General features: G+C 36.0%; 1 protein-coding gene across 7 annotated transcripts in view; it reads right to left on the bottom strand.

The window, feature by feature from the left end:
• TNFSF13B (TNF superfamily member 13b) overlaps nt 1–18979 on the bottom strand; it is an 88646-nt gene that overhangs the window by 54790 nt on the left and 14877 nt on the right. For all 7 annotated transcript variants that reach the window (XM_082366257.1, XM_082366255.1, XM_082366256.1 and 4 more), the window contains one exon: nt 7217–7273. In XM_082366257.1, the coding sequence (XP_082222383.1) occupies nt 7217–7273 (57 nt within the window). The remainder of the gene's footprint in view (nt 1–7216; nt 7274–18979) is intronic.

Here is an 18979-nt window from a genome sequence, read left to right as displayed (position 1 = left end):
TAGTCTACCTTCAGATATATAATAAAATAAGTACTGAAATTTTAAGGTAAATATATAATTCTTTGTGTAACTAGGCAAGATAGTCAAGCCACTTATGAGAAGAAAATTTACTCTTACTTCAGTTTTCTTCAAAGTGCATATAATGCCAAAGGCAAAAGACAGTGGAGAAATTCCTACAAGTTACCCAGGTAAAGAAAGGGTAAACTGAGGATTTCATACCCAGGCATCTGTCCTTAAAGTATAAAAACTACAAGGAAACAGCTTTATTAATGTAAACACTAAAAGAGCATTGTTCTCCTGTGGCGATTTTGAATAAACTAGTAGAAAACGAAATTCAGGAAACTAAGATATGAATGCGGAAACCATAGCAAAAGGACTTGCAATGGGTATTGAATATATTTACTGTAAAAACACATAAAGAGGATGGTTTGATGATAAAGAATAAAACAGTTTTATGCCATGACAATGTAGAGATTATATAACTAGCAAATACTGGGAAGTAGTGGAGAAAAAAATGTTGACAGTAAATTCATCAATTGCCTCATTTGTAACAGCTGGGGTTCAAAGGATATAAATTAAAGTTGAGAGATCAAGTAATAGAAATATAAACATTGTAACAGTATGTAGATGAGCATTAAGAAATATAATGTCACTATCCAAAAAATGGATGGTGGAGGACAGGAATGATAGAGAAAATAAAGAAAAATCATATTTAATTTTATTACAGACCAGAGTAGACAATCAATATATATTATCTAAAGATTTAATTATAGATGTCAGAGTAACATCATGAAAAATGACAGAGTAGAAAGCTCAAAAATAAGTCCCTTTGCGGAGGCAAGGGTATACAATGGAGAAAAGACAGTCTCTTCAATAAGTGGTGCTGGGAAAACTGGACAGCTACATGTAAAAGAATGAAATTAGAACACTCCCTGACACCATGCACAAAAATAAACTCAAAATGGATTAGAGACCTAAATGTAAGACCGGACACTATAAAACTCTTAGAGGAAAACATAGGAAGAACACTCTTTGACATAAATCACAGCAAGATCTTTTTTGATCCACCTCCTAGAGTAATGGAAATAAAAACAAAAATAAACAAATGGGACCTAATGAAACTTCAAAGCTTTTGCAAAGCAAAGGAAACTACAAACAAGACGAAAAGACAACCCTCAGAATGGGAGAAAATATTTGCAAATGAGGCAACTGACAAAGGATTAATCTCCAAAATTTACAAGCAGCTCATGCAGCTCCATATCAAAAAAACAAACAACTCAATCCAAAAATGGGCAGAAGACCTAAATAGACATTTTTCCAAAGAAGACATACAGATGGCCACGAAGCACATGAAAAGCTGCTCAACATCACTAATTATTAGAGAAGTGCAAATCAAAACTACAATGAGGTACCACCTCACACCAGTTAGAATGGGAATCATCAGAAAATCTACAAACAACAAATGCTGGAGAGGGTGTGGAGAAAAGGGAACCCTCTTGCACTGTTGGTGGGAATGTAAATTGCTACAGCCACTATGGAGAACAGTATGGAGGTTTCTTAAAAAACTAAAAATAGAATTACCATGTGACCCAGCAATCCCACTACTGGGCATATATCCAGAGAAAACCATAATTCAAAAAGACACATGCACCCCAATGTTCATTGCAGCACTATTTACAATAGCCAGGCCATGGAAGCAACCTAAGTGCCCATCGACAGACGAATGGATAAAGAAGATGTGGTACATATATACAATGGAATATTACTCAGCCATAAAAAGGAACGAAATTGGGTCATTTGCAGAGACGTGGATGGACCTAGAGACTGTCATACAGAGTGAAGTAAGTCAGAAAGAGAAAAACAAATATCGTATATTGACACATATATGTGGAACCTAGAAAAATGGTACAGATGAACCAGTTTGCAGGGCAGAAATTGAGACACAGGTGTAGAGAACAAACGTATGGACATCAAGGGGGGATAGTGGCATGGGGGGTGGTAGTGGTGTGATGAATTGGGAGATTGGGATTGACATATATACACTAATATGTATAAAATGGATAACTAATAAGAACCTGTTGTATAAAAAAATAAATAAAATAAAATTCAAAAATCAAAAAAAGAAAAAGAAAAGTCCCTTTGCTAAGGCAGCAATTAAGCTTGCAAGAACTTATAGAATCCATGTTTTTGGATATATGAAATCTAGTAAAAAACTTATAGAAACCAAGGGAGTGTTTAATGAAACAAGGTGTAAATTTCAGTAAGAAAGTATTGTGGTATTTTTGCTTACTCATGTACCACCCCTCATTCTCCAGCTTAGTGGCAGCCATGGAGATGGTGGCCTGAGTTCCAGTTGGTGTCTTGCTGATGCCAGGAAGTGCAATACTCACTTTGTTCTCAAAACACTGTGACTCTGGATTTTGACCTGCCTGGACTTTCCCTCTAGATGGGAGCAGCTCCTCAGACTGATGTCAGTCAAAAGCTTTACAGAAATACACTACCTGTCACCACCTGTAACAAGGAACAGTGGATAGGGCAGGCAGCAGACTGACAAAAAGCCTGAGAAGGATGAGGCTAAGGAGGAAGATACTTCAAGGAATAAGGGCTTTGAAGTGTTACCACATACACCAAGGAATCTGCAGTGGATTGTGCACGACCAGAGCAGAATGCATGTTCAGAAAACACCTGAAAGAACCCTAAGCTAACATCTCTAGTTGATCTTTGCTTTTTGCTCAAGCAGGATGGGAAGTCTAAGGCACAGTTGCTGGTAGCCTAGCTAAATGTTGAAGGAGTGCCCCAGACCAGAGAGTATCTGCTCAGAAAAAGGGAGTTTGGTTTTTGTTGTTGGTGGTGGTTTTGGTTTTGGTTCCTGGCATTAAAGTAAATCTCTATCAGGATTAGGATTGGAGATAAAAGAATCTCCAACAGGATTACTGCAGAGATAACAGAAAAAAGACTTCAGTGACCACACAGAACAGGGAGTACAGTTTACTTTTTAAAAAAATATTTTGGAAAATTCAATAAACAAATGGACAACTGCAGCCCACACAATCAACAACAGCAAACCCTGGGGATGGGATTTCCAGAGTTACCACACTGTAATATTCAAATTGTCCAATTTACAAAGAAAAATATAAAGCATACAAACAAACAGAAAATTATGGACCATTCACAGGGAAAAACATTGGCAGAAACCATTTCTGAGGAAGCCCAGATATTGGACTTACTAGACAAAGATATTACATATTTTAAATGTTTAAAGAGCTAAAGGATACCATGGACAGAGAACTTAAGAAAACTGGGAGAAAAGTGTATGAACAAATAGACACTATCAGTTAAGAGATAAAAATTATTGTAAAAGGAACCAAACTCTTTCTTTAAAAAGAACTTGTGGAGCTAAAAATTAAAATAGCTGAAATAAAATTTTTACTGGAGAGGTTACACAGCAGACTTCACCAGGCAGAAGATGGAATCAGCAAACTTGAATATAGGACAGTTGAGATTATCCAGTCTGAGTAGCAGAAATAAAAAGGAATAAAAGGAAGTGAAAAGAGCATAAAGGACCCATAGGACACTCTCAATCAGACTAATATATGCATTATAGGAGTCCCGGAAGAAGAAGAGAAAATGCAGAAAGAATATTTGAAAAAATAATGGCCAAACTCTTCCCAACTTTGTAGAAAGAATGAATCTACATATCCACAAAGCTGAATGAATTTCAAGGAGAATAAACTTAAAGAGATCCATACCAAGATGCATTATAACTAGCAGCTGAAAGACAAAGGCAAGCACAGAATTTTGAAAGTAGCAAGAGAAAAGCAATTCCTCAAGTACAAGGGATGTTCCATAAGATTAACAGCTGATTTCTTACTTGAAACTATGTAATCAAAAGGCAGTGGGATGACATATTTAAGGTTCTGAATGAGGAATTATGCCAGTAACATGGTAGAGTAGGGAGACTTACCCCTCATCCCTCCACAGAAACGCTGATTTAACAATAATATTGTTATCAAAATACCGTGAAGAGACATTCAGGATCCAGCTAAGAAGTAGAAGCAGCCTAGAGGAGCACAAACTGAGAAGCAGTCATATTTATACAGGTAAGAAAAGCAATTTCAATTTACTCACATCAGTCCCTCCTCCAAATAGGCTTAGCTCCACCCCAAGAAGACTGCCTCAGCCCATGATTCTCGCATGGAGGGATGGTGAGGTTGGACTGTGTACAAGGCTTCATGGCCTCCCAGGGTGCCTTCTGAGGAACTGGTTTCTATCTTGCCTCATACTGAGCACTGAACAATCAAAAGATCTCGGTCCCTTGAGACAGTTAGAAACAAAAAAGGGGAGTGCATCCCCTTATAGTCAGCAATTTTTTTGTCATGATTGTGGAAAAGCAGAGAACTGATACTTTTCCTCAGGAGGGAAGGAAGGAGGCAAAGGGGCTTTGCTCCCAGCCTTAGAGTGACTAACACTGAGCACTGCTGACAGTGAAAGTGTATCCCAGTCAAAATCAGTCCAAGAAGATGGGGAGAAGTAGCTGCTTCTTCAAATGCACAGACAACAAAGCAAATCTACAAGGAATATGAGGAATCGAGAAAACACAACACAAAGGAAGAAAAAAAATCTCCAGTAAACAACCTGAGAGAAATGGCTATAATGAGTTGTAAATCACTTTCAACTCTAGTAAATATAAAAGCTAAAAGACAAAAGTATTTTTTAAAAAAAGAATTATGACTACAATAATGTGTTAATACATACACAAGATAAGCAGATGTAAGTTGTCACATTAACAAGCTAAAGTGTAGGGGAGGGAGAAGTAACAGTGCAGTTCTGGCATAAGATCAAAGTTAAGTTGTTATTAGCTTAAAGTAGACTATTATCACTAGGTTGTTTTATGTAAACCCCATGGTTAGCAGAAATAAAAACCTGTAGTAGATACACAAAATGTAAAGAGAATCAAAGCATACCACTACAAAAAATAATCAAAGAACACAGAGAAAGACATTAAGAGAGGAAGAAAGGAAAAAATGAACTGTGAAACAGCCAGAAAACAATTAACAAAAGGGAAATAATAAGTCTTCACTATCAATAATTACTTTAAATGTAAATGGATTAAATTCCCCAGTCAAAACGCATAGAGTGGTTGAATGGATTGGAAAGAACAAAATCCAACCATATGTTGCCTACAATAGACTCACTGTAGCTTTAAGGACACACATAGACTGAAAGTGAAGGGTTGGAAAACAATATGCCATTCAAATGGTAAACAAGAAAGAAGAAGTGGCTTTTCTTAAATCAGACAAAATAGACTTTAAGTCAAAACCTGTCACATGAGACAAAGAGGGTCATTATGTAATGATAAATGGATCAATTCATCAAGGGGATATAACAAATATAAATATATATGCACTCAACAGTGGAGCTCCTAAATTTGTAAAACAAATATTAACAGATCTGAAGGAAGAAATAGACAGCAATACAACAACAATAGGATAATTCAGTACCCCATTTTCAACAATGGATAGATCACCCAAAAGAAAATCAGTAAGGATATAGCATACTTGAACAACCCTACAGACCAAACGAACTTAACAGATATATCGAGAACATTCTATCCTACTGTAGCAAAATATACATTCTTAAGTGCACAAGGAAAATTCTCTAAGATGGATGAAATGTTAGGACACAAAATAAGTCTTAACAAATTAAAGAAGACTGAAATCATATCAAGCATCTTTTCCGACTAAAATGGTATGAAACCAGAAATCAGTAACAGGAGAAAATTTGAAAAACTCACAAATATGTGGAAATTAAACAATACACTCCCGAACAACCAGGGAGTCAAAAAAGAAATCAAAAGGTAAATCAAAAAATATCTTAAGACAAATAAAAATGAAAACACAACATACCAAAACTTACAGGATGCAGTACTGCTGAAATGTCCACACACACTAACATTTACACGTTCAAGGTTTACTGGCATCATAACGCATCAGCCCAAATGGCAAAGCACCCAGATAAGTACCCAGATCTTCCAAGGAGGATCAATGTAGAGCAGCCACCACACCAGGAAGATCACCACACTCTGTGAAATTCAAGCTCACAATGGAGTAGCAGCTGCATTTTTTGGCATGATTTACAGCATTTTTGGTTTTGGCCAAATGTGTAACACAAACCTTTTCCAAGTTATATTTTTTAATCGGTCCTTAGGGTCTTCTTCTGGCTCTATCTTAATTCTTAGGGAACAATTTGCTACCTAATAAAAGTTGCAAACATATGACTTTGGAAAATGCAGAACAATAAATAATAAGAGCATTTCAAGTATTTTAGTATTTGGGTTACATTTAGGATAATTAAGTCACATAGAAGAATACAGATGAAAGATAGCATTCCCAGGAATCATTGCAAAGGCCAATCCAAATTCATTATCTTTCTTGTGTCTCCACTCCTGGCCCCCAGCTTAACTTCCTGACACTTCTGAACTCCCCCTTGTGGTTCACAACTCAAATATTCCCTTGCCCCCCGCCTGCTTTATTTTTCTCCATACCATTTAATTTTATCATTCTACATTTTACTCATTCATTTGTTTGCTTTTCTGTTTTCCCTTCATGAGAAGGTAAATTCCATAAAAATGAGGACCTATATATATGTTTCACTGCTGAGCCCCAATACCCACACAGTAACTGGAACATTGTATGTTTTTAACCAGTATATGTAAAATATAAAGCAATAATTTCACACTGGAGATTTATCACAAAAATGTTATACTTATTTGTACATATACTTATTGATAAATTAATATAAAATGTATGTTCAGTTTTATCTTCATCCTATTGTAATATTCTACAACCTAATATAACAGAGAATGAATATTTGTGAAGAGGATCTTGAGGCACCATAGAAGCCAAAATCATTTCTAAATAATAAAATACTGAATTTGATTTAGTACTGATTTTGTTTTATCATGTGCTACTTATTTAAAATTTGTACGTATTAGTATCCTTAAGGTAATTCTCTTTGTTAGGTTATTACATTAGCCTAAATATTTACTCCCCAATCATTTTAAATAAATGTATTATTTTAAATCTGATTGTAAGAAATTTTGAGGCAGATAGGTGATTTGAGATGGAGTTTGAATACAATCTTTAGACTTGAAATGAACAGGTAATTGGACTGAATTGAATTCTAAGTGGAAACGTTCCTGGGAATATTTTATTACCTTTTCGTATGGTAGGCGTGTCACTGTCTGCAATCAATTGCAAGCAGTCTTGAGTGACTGAAAAGCAAAAATACATCATTTTAGTTACTTGAATAGAAATAGTAAGGGAATAAAGATGACCAAGAATACAAAGCTGTAAACCCACTCTTCCAGTGACACCAAATCAGTTATACTTTCTATATTGCCTGTATGCTGTTCTTAAAATTACTTTAGGAAATGTGCCCACAGGTTCTTAATATAACTTGTATTTGAAATACAATATGTACTTGAAATTCAAGCTTTAGAAAAACTCTATATGCTGTTGAAATACAGTAAGTATATCATCTGAACAGTTTAGCTTAATTTATTCTAAAATGTTATGCCTGTATAGAAAGCAAGTTTAGCCACTGTCATTTGTTTTTCAATTCTCTCAAATACACAAGCCAAATCATCAGATTACTCTAAAATGATTTTTTGTTTTAAAAAATCTAACATTAATAACTCACTAGTACTGAAAATACCACTATTAACATTACTGAAAATAAAAATAATTGCTAAAATGCATTGAGCTAATATAAATCCAGGCAACTTCACAAAAATCCCAAGATTTACATACTGGAAACTACGTCATGGGAAGTGTAAACAACTTGTCCAGTCCCCAGGGATAGAAAGTGACAGGGCCAGAATTTAATCACGCCTGTTTCACTCTGGAGCTGAAGTCAGGCTTTTGGTAAAATGTTTTGGACTAGAAAGAGAAAGAGAGCTACAATGTCATTTTAAGATAAAATGGAAGATTTCCCTGAGACTGCATCACCAGTAAAGCTTCTGGGAAGCATTAATTCACATCACACATCACATATAGAATATTACACAGAGTATTCCAAAGAATACATAACTACTCTATTAAATAAAGACAATGCCTTCAGGTAAAGGCAAAATAGGTACACTGCCTGTAGGAAAAGAAAACAAAGCAGTAAATATCTATGAAAAATATGGAACATGAACCTAAGTGTGCCTATTTTAAATTAAGAAAATATTAGTTTAGATCATTTATTATATAGCAAGTAGTATATTCTGCGTTGAAGTAATGCTTTAAAAACATGCTTCGCAATGTATACATTTTAGGAGCTTATTAACAGAGTGGAGAGTTCCTGCTGCAAGTCACTAATGGAAAACATGGAATAACAGATGTAATAATTATGTAATATTCTGAAGCTGTGCAAATGCATAGGCCTAAAAAGAATACTGTTACAGGCAGTGATCACATATGAAAATCCGTTAAGAAATTTCCCTTGGTATTTAAAGGTGGAACTATAATGTTAAAAACTGCAATTCCTTTATAACCACGAGACTTTTCTAACACATTTTTATGTTAATGTGATGGTTTGGATAGGAGCAGAACATTTTGGCCACTTTGTGGTTCTTTTATTGACCTGGAAAACAATGGCAGCGATATCTATGCCACAGGGAAATGTGACTCATTACTGCAGTTACTGTGGCAGACCCTCTGCCACAGAAAATATGGAAAAGCGTCGTAACAGGCAGAATAGCTGTGAATAAGGACAGCTTGAAAGAAAGGAACAACAGAACATCCAAAGCAGCCAAAGTCTGAAAAGCACAAGGTCCAGAGTCACCATATTAAACCTATTTTTCTAACAAACACTTCTTGAGGAATTACTACGTACAAGGCACCACGATAAGTTTTGTGAGGGATGCAAGGGCCAATCAGAGCATGAAAAGCTCTAATCTTTCCTCCACAATGAAAAAGAAGAGGATCTTGATGAAAGTCAAAGTTCAATTTCCAAATTTTCCATCTTTCCTTTGTCGTGTGCATGCATATTGTAAAGATTAAGTGAGATAATACATCTGAAACATTTAGTACTGTACTTGGGACATAATAATTGTAAAGTCAATCTTGGCTATTATTAGTGGTATTGTTCTTAGTAGCATCGAACCAAATAAACTGGGAACACGAGGGAAGGACATTAGGAGAGCAAGAAGACCAAGTGAAGCTGATAAAGGGCCCAAGGAAATACTAGAAATACTATTTCTTTCTTTCTTTTGGCCACGCGAGGCACCTGGGATCTTAGTTCCCCAACCAGGTATCCAACACTTGCCTCCTGCACCCCTGCAGTGGAAACGTGGAGTCTTAACCTCTGGACCTCCAGGGAAGTCCCTAGAAATACTATTCCAAGTAGCCCTCTCCTTGACTGTTTCCACAGACTCCTGTAGGAGACATACCTTTTCTATTTAGACAGAAAGGGGTTTACCTAATGAGTGCTGCCTGGAAACTACCAAACTGATATGAAAATATCTGAATTTTAATCTCCAAAGCCCAACTAAAACTTGGCCACAACCTACATATTGAAAAACTATGGTCTATTCTATCACACAGTAGCAGAAATCTAACTTTTAGAAGAAAATACACTATGGAGAGAAATTTTTTTTTCATGAAATACTCTTCAGAAAAGAAAATGAGATATTAAAATGACAGTTCAAGAGTAGTGTTTGAATTATACTCACTAAAGCTAGTGCTATTCATTAGTTTTCCTTCCAGAGAAAGTCACTGGGCTTTTCAAGAAGAGAAGTTCTTGGAAATAAGAACAGGACTTTCCATCCTGCCCTCATTAGATGCTGTTCAGGTCCCATCAACCCTATCAGTGCTACTTACCTCTTCAGCTTTCAACTCTTCCTTTTAAGGAAATTTGATATCTATTATCAACTTATCTCCAGTTCAGTCTTTTAGGACTCTCTTTCCAATTCAACATAGATCTGATTTTAGACTATAGATTATTGCTCACAAAAAGTTGGCCAAAAGAGAGCAGTACTGTTTTTGTATCTCCCGATAGCATACATATCTAACCACAAGAGTTTTGAGAATGCGTAGTCTAATATAAGAAACATAATATTGATAACAATTGTAGTATTAATTGACTGTGTTTGGTTTTCAAATGTCTTTCACACATCTTTCCTGCTGCTACAATTGAGGGGAATTATACAAGAGTTTGAGAATGGTTTATCTTTTTAACTACGCAAGGCAGTAGCATACATTAAAACATTTCTGTGTCAATGGGGAGACACATATTTATAAATATATATATATATTTCATATTATAATGATGTGAGAACCACAGATAATTAATCTTAAGTAGTTTTTTACAGCATAAGAAAATTTACTCATAATATTAAGCCATGTGAAAAATATTTCTAAAAACAAAACATTATATTGATGACAAAACTAGTTTACAAAAGAGAATTCCTAAAATAAGAACTTTTAGACAAAAGTCATTTGCTATTACTCAATATTTGATATAATAAAATCCAACCAACTTCACAATTAGAATAGTGGTTGGACCAATTGAGATTGAAAGCCACATTTTAAAGTGGCTTTTAATCAGGAAAAGAGATTTATAGGTTTATAGAATTGCTAATATCTGTTGTATTGCTTTCTGTGTTGGAACCAAACCTTTTCAAACTGGAATCCAGTTTATTATACATTATTTCAACAAAGCTAAATCTAATAGAAACTACCGTAAATAATGCAATTATTGCAGATTATGCGTGGTTCCCATGAAAAGCATCCCACAATGAGCTTTTCCCATTACTCGTGTCCTGTCCATATGACCTACACCCACTAACTCCCATAGTTCTCACTCATCTCATTCAAGAAGCTTCCTCTAAGCTCTTCAGTCTGAATGAGATGCCCTTCCTTCATCTTCTTTCATCTTTCTTCTTTTTTCTGTTGTCTTACTTATTACATTGTACATTTTTCAAGAATGAGGACTCTGAAGATGATGTCTGTCTTCATTTCTGTAGAGCTTTCATTCAGTATACGGAAGTCATGACAAATGTAGGAGTTGGAATTTTCTTGAGCTAGTTTTGAATAAATCATCAGTGGCTGGAAAAGTTTAGTTAAGAGAAATCCCTTAAAGATCTAAATATTGACCTAATGCTGGACATAGATTTATGAAGAAATCAAAGAAATCATGGTTTTAGGATAAACATTTCTACTGGAATGGGAAGACAAAATTTTAGGGGTGGAAACTGGATTATAAAGTTTTATTTGATCAGGGATAAGCAGTTTGTGTAACTGGCAACATTTATTAAGTTACTTATTGGTAACTTACAAAAACAATGAATTGAGAGAGTCTTGAAAGAATTTCTAGGGAGCTAGGTTGAGAAGTCTGTATTTGACTTACTAGAAAATAGAAAAAATATTAGGAATTCTTAATTTTGAGAGGGGCTTGCTGATACATGTTGTGCTTGAGAAAGATCATACATGTGTCTATGTGTAGAACGAATTGCTGTACAGGAAGAATGAAAGCCAAGGTTCAGCTCTTGACTGGTAATAAATATAATATGTGGGTGATTTGGTCTAAAATGCAATTATAGAAGTGGAGCACCCAAGACAAACTGTGAAAACAATTTTAAAGTTTCTGACTAATGAGTATATGTGTTTGAAGGAGAATGAAAAACTAATAATAAAAGCAGGTTTTCAATTCTGGGGAATTCACGAAGACGGCAGCACTATAATGGCCTTGGGGAAGTAAGAAAGGGGTGCTGCATTTTTGGAGGGCTTGGAATGCAGTTGATAAAGTAGAAATAAATATAACTGATAGAAGTAAAGAAATATATTTGAATTGAAGATTTTCTATGTGTATATGTGCACAGAAAGAGTCTTGACATGAACTGCAAGTTGCCATGTGCCACTCATAATATAGTCATGTTCTATGGCTAAAGTAAGGCAGGATATGTAAGATGGCAGCCCTCTGGTAGCCTCATAAGAGCTAAGCAACAAAGACCAAAAAAAACCCCAAAATACCATCTTCATCTAATGTTGTTTAATTTTGCAAATGATCAAATATTGTAACTTAAAATTACCAATTTTATCGTTGTCATCATCTCCACAGGATATGTTTTTTCTTCGGTCATGACTTTTTTGCATTATTTTAGGATATTTTACTTTATTAATGATGCATATTCAGAAGGCACTGGGTATCGCTAACTTACCAGTGAAGGACATTAGCTTCATAACACAACGTGCAAACAGGTCTGAAGTCAAGGAAGGTCAAACCAAAAATAGAAATACACCTGAATATCTGGAGAAAGGTAGCAATAAATTGCACAGTTGGCTGTTACATTTTCAACTCCCGCTTGGACAGTCCCACCTGAACGCCATAGTGATACCTCAAGTTTCATCTGCCTCAAATCTATTTCTTGATCTTCTCCACACACACTCACCTCTCACTCCTTCTCTGTTTTCTCTCTTAGTGGATATATAACTGTCCTCTGAGTTGCCCAAACTAGAAACTTTATAAACATGCCTTATTCCTTCCTCCTCAATCTTGAAATTCAACTAATAACCAAGTTCTAATGGTTTGAACTTTTAACTTTCGTTCAATTAAGATTTCATCTCTCATTCATCCATTCAACAATTTTACTGAGCACTAAATTTGTGTCACATGTTGCACTCAGGGATACCAAAAAAAAGGAGATATAATTCCTACCCCCATGGAGCTTACAATCTAGTGGGAAGAACAGGCATGAATCAGTAGCACCAAAGCAGAATTAAAATTGCAACTGTAAGAGAGATACAGTGCCCAGACATCTGATCCAATGAGGAAGGCTTCTTTGAACGGTGGCAAGTTTGGCTGAAGGAGAGCTAGAGAGAGAGAGAGAGAGAGAGGGAAAGAGAGAGAGAGAGGGAGAGAGGGAGAGAGAGAGAGAGAGGGAGAGAGGGAAAGAGAGAGAGAGAGGAAGAGAAAGAGGGAGAAATGGTAAGATGGGGAGCATCGTAGCCTAAATTCAGATCTTACCCTCACCATTCTTCACAATTACCTTAGCCTGCCTAGTTGTGCCTCTTCCATTTTCTACAATTCCTAGTCCATCACTTGTATTTCCTCCAGAATTATCTTCCTAAACCCAAATTCTATCTTGTCCTTTTCATGTTTATAATTCCTTCAAAGGGTTTCTTTGCACACAAAATCCAAGTCTACCTGCACAGCCTCATGACCCTCTTCTCCCACCCCCACTGTACTTAAACACGCCTTCTCAGAACAGGAGGTCGGCTTCATGTTTCCAGGACCTTGTATCCGCCATTCCCTACGGCTAAATATTCCTCACCTTTCCAATTGGTGAAACTTCATTCATGCTTCAGGGCTCAGGCCACATATCAAATCTTTCCCTGATCCTTCTAGCTAAATATTTGATGCCATTACACTTTGTACGTACATCTATTGAAATACATTTCACTATATGTACTAATTGTTTCTATAACTGCTTCCATCCCTAGACTGTGAGTCACTTCATATTAAGGGCCATCATTTACAAATTTGCAGTGTCTGATTTACAGCACATTAAAAAAAAAATCTGTGGAACAATTTAGAAAAGAAAGTAGATATCATACCAACATCTAACCTTTCCAAATAATTCTTAAAAACCTCATTCTTACATCCAAATTTATAATACATGTTAAATCAAATTAAATTAATGTTTTAGGGAAAATAGGTTCCATTAAAAAAAAAAAACCTATGTCCATGATGTCTGAACTCTGTAACTATAAATCTTTGGGTCCATGGTTTTATGGAAAACATTCTTCATAACGAATAATCTCAATAAGTTTTTGAAACGTCATCCACAGAACTGTAGCACGCTATAATATTTTTAAAAGTAAATGGTTGTGTGCTATTTCTCTAGAATTTCTTACTCTCTAGTTGCCAGAAGAAGCTCTAGGGTAGTAGATAGAAGAGAAAAAAGATGAGCTGAAGTGTAACTTCACAACTTGTGTCAGCAGATACCAGGAAGCAGTTATTTTCCATTTCTTTGTCTACCTGACACAGGACAGTCAGAGGAGAGGGATGGAGAGGAGAAGAGGAAAGCCTGAACTTCAATCAATCAACATTTGCAAAAATCCCCAAGGAGATGGCCGCTTACTATAATAAGGTCTCTTGTATTTTTTCTATTTCCTGTTTTATTACTGTTCCCATACCTTGGATATACTCTCCTCTTACCCACATCTATCAACCTTTAAAACCCAGCTCAGCTCTTCTCGACCATGGTCTAGATAATCTTTCAGTCTGTGATCTCCACTACTGACATTCTATGATTCCATAACTAGCCATCCTTCTCACTGGTAATAATATTAATAATAATTTAGGCTTCTCCAGGATCCAATAATTTTTCTCAAATCTGGTGCTTTATTTGAATGTTAAGCACATATAGCTCACATGATCAAAAAAACTCAGAATTTATAGTCGAGATAATAAATTCAACCTTAGTTCTTAAACCGATTAGCTATTTAATCATGAGATTGACACTTAATTTTGAAATACTTTTTCTTATCTGTAAAATGAAAAAAACAATATCTATTTCATAGTGTTGACAATTAGTTGAAGTCATAATTTGCATGTGTTTTGTAAAGGCAAAAGACATTGTTATTTTTTAATTGATTTACATTAGTTTTTAAAAATTTCTCCAACTCAATACTGGGTTTCTGAAAAGAGGGGTTGGCTGTGCCTGGGCTTCAATTCTCTCACCTAAAATGCAGACAATAATGCCAGCACTGCAGGGTTATGAAGAGGGCAAATGATAATCATAGGTCCACAGGGCCTAACCCAGAGCTTTTACATGGACCATACTCGGCTAATTTCATTTCTCTCCCCTTTTCTGTATATTCTGGAGAGCCTACCTCAGAGCTTTGCACAGTAGGTGTCTCCTCTATTTTGAGAAAAGTCTGTTTCTTCTCTAACTCCTCAGAAATGGGGATACTTTTTTTTTTTTAATATGTCCTTTGAGGAATTTTTATTTTTTTAACATCTTTATTGGAGTATAATTGCTTTACAATGGTGTGTTAGTTTCTGCTGTATAACAAAGTGAATCAGCTATATGCATACATATATCCCCATACCTCCTCCCTCTTGCGTCTCCCTCCCACCCTCCCTATCCCACTCCTCTCAGTGGTCACAAAGCACTGAGCTGATCTCCCTGTGCTATGCGGCTGCTTCCCACTAGCTATCTATTTTACGTTTGGTAGTGTATGTATGTCCATGTCACTCTCTCACTTCGTCCCAGCTTACCCTTCCCCCTCCCCATGTCCTCAAGTCCATTCTCTATGTCTGCGTCTTTATTCCTGTCCTGCCCCTCCGTTCATCAGAACCATTTTTTTTTTTTTAGATTCCATATATATGTGTTACCATACAGTATTTGTTTTTCTCTGACTGACTTCACTCTGTATGACAGACTCTAGGTCCATCCACCTCACTACAAATAACTCAATTTCGTTTCTTTTTATGGCTGAGTAATATTCCATTGTATAAATGTGCCACATCTTCTTTATCCATTCATCTGTCAATGGACACTTAGGTTGCTTCCATGTCCTGGCTATTGTAAATAGTGCTGCAATGAACATTGTGGTACACGACTCTTTTTGAATTATGGTTTTCTCAGGGCATATGCCCAGTAGTGGGATTGCTGGGTCATATGGTAGTTCTAGTTTTAGTTTTTTCAGGAACCTCCATACTGTTCTCCATAGTGGCTGTATCAATTTACATTCCCACCAACAGTGCAAGAGGGTTCCCTTTTCTCCACACCCTCTCCAGCATTTATTGTTTCTAGATTTTTTGATGATGGCCATTCTGACTGGTGTGAGGTGATACCTCACTGTAGTTTTGATTTGCATTTCTCTAATAATTAGTGATGTTGAGCATCTTTTCATGTGTTTGTTGGCAATCTGTGTATCTTCTTTGGAGAAATGTCTATTTAGGTCAAAGAAAATCCCACCACAACAAAAGAGCAGCTGCCCAATGCAGATCCTGTAAGTAGGACTTGACCTATAAAAAGCATAATTAACCATTAAAACTAATATCACCCATTTCTACGAACTATTAATGAGAATGCATCCCTCGACATTATGAATTTATTTTTAAAATACCTACGCATGTCTGCAATTTTTTTAAATGTTGAAAGTATAAAGAATTATTGAGCTTTCAGGGATTAGATAGAAAGACTTACCCTGGCCTCCCTATTTAAAATACAGACATGTCCTCTCACCCTTCTTCACCCTTAACTCTGCTGGTTCTCTTAACCCTGCCCTAAATTTTTCACTTTTGCAATGTATTTGACATTTTCTAGTATTATAATTTCATTAATTATGTTTATTGATTATTTTCTATGGCTTTCCACCTCACTGCAGTGTAATCTCCAATGCACGGGAAACTTTTATCTGTTTGTTTTCTAATCAATACTGTTCAACAACTAGAACAGTGCTTGCACCTCCTAGGTCAGGGAAGATTGGAAGAGATACAGTATCGCTTCTGGCTGCACTGGTTGATTGGCTTCCTGGCTCTTCTGTTTCCCAAAACTTTAAACTTGATAAGAACAGGGTTCAAAGGTTTGGTTACCAGGTCACTATTTCCATTTTAAATACTTTTGTGGAAATTGAACAGAATCCAGCTCTTGCAACACTGAAAAGAAGGCTCTCGTTATTTGAAGCAGGGGAAAAGAAAAATAACACTCAGGGAAGATTCTGGTCAAAGATCACCATGACAGCAGCCAGCTGTTTCTGTTCTAGGAAGGAACACACCCTTGCTGGGTAAGAGGCTGCCGTTAGCCTCATCTGGGGCCAAATAGGATGGTTGAGTTATACACTGCATGCTTTTAACACTCACTTTACAGCCTTGTAAGTTACAGCTGAGCCCAAAATGCCAATGAAGCAAAGACTGGATGTTACAGACCCCTCAGACACCCCATCTTTTCTTGCAAAGGAAATGGACTATGGATTTCAAGAAAGAAATACTAATATTTCAAAAATATTAATAGTACTGATATCTTTATGTTTAACAACAAAAATGTTTACCCCAGAGAAATACTTTAGTTATACTATTAGGTGTTAATTTATGTGCATTATATTCAAAACTCTGATTTTTAAAAACTATTAAATGCATTCTGGTGTCCTGGATGGCTCCTGGAACATGAAAAGACCTTAGCGGAAAAGCTGGTGAAATTCAGATAAAGTCGGGAGTTCAGTTAAATCTCAGTGTTGGTCTCTAAGTTGCGACAAAGGTACCATGGTAACATAAGATGTTAACATTAGGGGAAACGGCATGAGGGGTATATGGCAGCTCACTGCACTGTTATTGCAAATTTTCTGTAATTCTAAAATAATTTCAAACTAAAAAGTTTATTTAAAAATGGAGAAAAATAAAGTAGATTGGTCAGAATTTTACAAGAAATATTTGAAAGATAAAATATGGGCAAATTTTTCTGCTCTTGTTTTTATATTTCTTTGAAATGCTCATGCTTTCACCACTTCATTACTTTTTTTTTGTTTTTTGGGTTTTTTTTAACTTTTTGCCTGTGCCATGCAGCAGGGGGATCTTAGTTCCCTGACCAGGGATAGAACCCACACCCCCTTCATCGAGAGCACAGAGTCTTAAGCCTGGACTGCCAGGGAAGTCCCTTTCACCACTATTTTTAATATTACAGTTGAGATGAATATAATAAACATTATTAATAAAAAACAATTTTTGTCTTTCTATAATCTAAAATACATGGGTTTCTGATAACTTTTAAATTCCCTACTGAATAACAAGGGAAAAAATGAAAGGTCACCTAATTTTATTAATAAACTGTTTTAGCTCAGTAGGAACCCATTTGGAAGAATTCACTTTCTGGATGGACTCTGAAGATGCTTATCTTTAGATTCTTAAGATAAATAGAATTATAGTTAAGTGCAGGTTCAAAACATGGGTCATCATGATTTCATCTGTGAAGAAATTTTCATGCGTAATATTTTCAAAGCCATGTGACTTTAGTGTTTTTGTTTTTGTTTTTTTTAATTGGGACTATCTCCAAATACACTTATGGGCTTAAAAGTGAATTTTTGGCTGTTGTAAGCCATTTGGCAATTTTAATCCTGGATTTCCCCACATTTCTGTTTGTTATATTATAATCAGAAATTATCTTATGAAACACATGAAACTTACTGAGACTTCCATTAGAAACACAACATAATTAAGAAAAACAAAACTGGAGCCACAGCACCGAATTCTAGAATGAAGTAAAAGCAGCGCGTTTACTCCGGGGGTGGTCTGCAAGAAATACTAAATGGGTGTGTAGGCTGATGGTGATGTCTGCCCTTCACCTACTGCTGTTCAGCTTGTGAATTTCACTGACTTGTGTCCTGAACATACACGCCCTTTTCTGGATGTAAATAATATGTCGATTAAAATTTTACAACTTAAGCTAAAAACCCATGAAACTATAGTTAAAGAAGTTGCTGAATATGGGAGCTTCTCTATGACTTTTCAATGAGCCCAAATAGTGCCTCTACCTGGTGCACCAAGAGAGTCTGAAGCAAGGGGTTTCCAGACTGCCCCTGCGACTTTAGCTTTATGATCATGCTGATTCTTTGGTTAATTAGTTATTTTAAAGGTCAAGTTAAAAAAATTTCATAAGATGGCCTTTGATCAAAACCTGACAAATGAAGAAATATGGGAAAATCCCCTCCCCCCCCCAAAAATGATGCCAAATCATTCTATCTTATTTGATATTGAGCCCAAAATTGATGAACACATATTCATGGAATACCTACAGGGTGCAAGTGTCATGATGAATATACAAAAGGAGAAACAGGACCAGACCACAGAAGTCTCTACTCTTTAGTTGAACAGACGGGGTACACACAAATGAAAAGAAAACAACCTTCCTAGGTAATATGTGATGAGTATCAAATGCCAACGCAATAACTAGGCTTGCTGTGTGCTGGGGAGGTTCGACTTTCTAGCC

The sequence above is a fragment of the Balaenoptera borealis genome (assembly GCF_965194805.1).
Source record: "Balaenoptera borealis genome assembly, chromosome: 18".
In the NCBI taxonomy this organism is placed as follows: Eukaryota; Metazoa; Chordata; class Mammalia; order Artiodactyla; family Balaenopteridae; genus Balaenoptera; species Balaenoptera borealis.
Note: the sequence above shows the minus strand (reverse complement) of the source record. Positions and strands in the feature narration are given on the sequence as shown.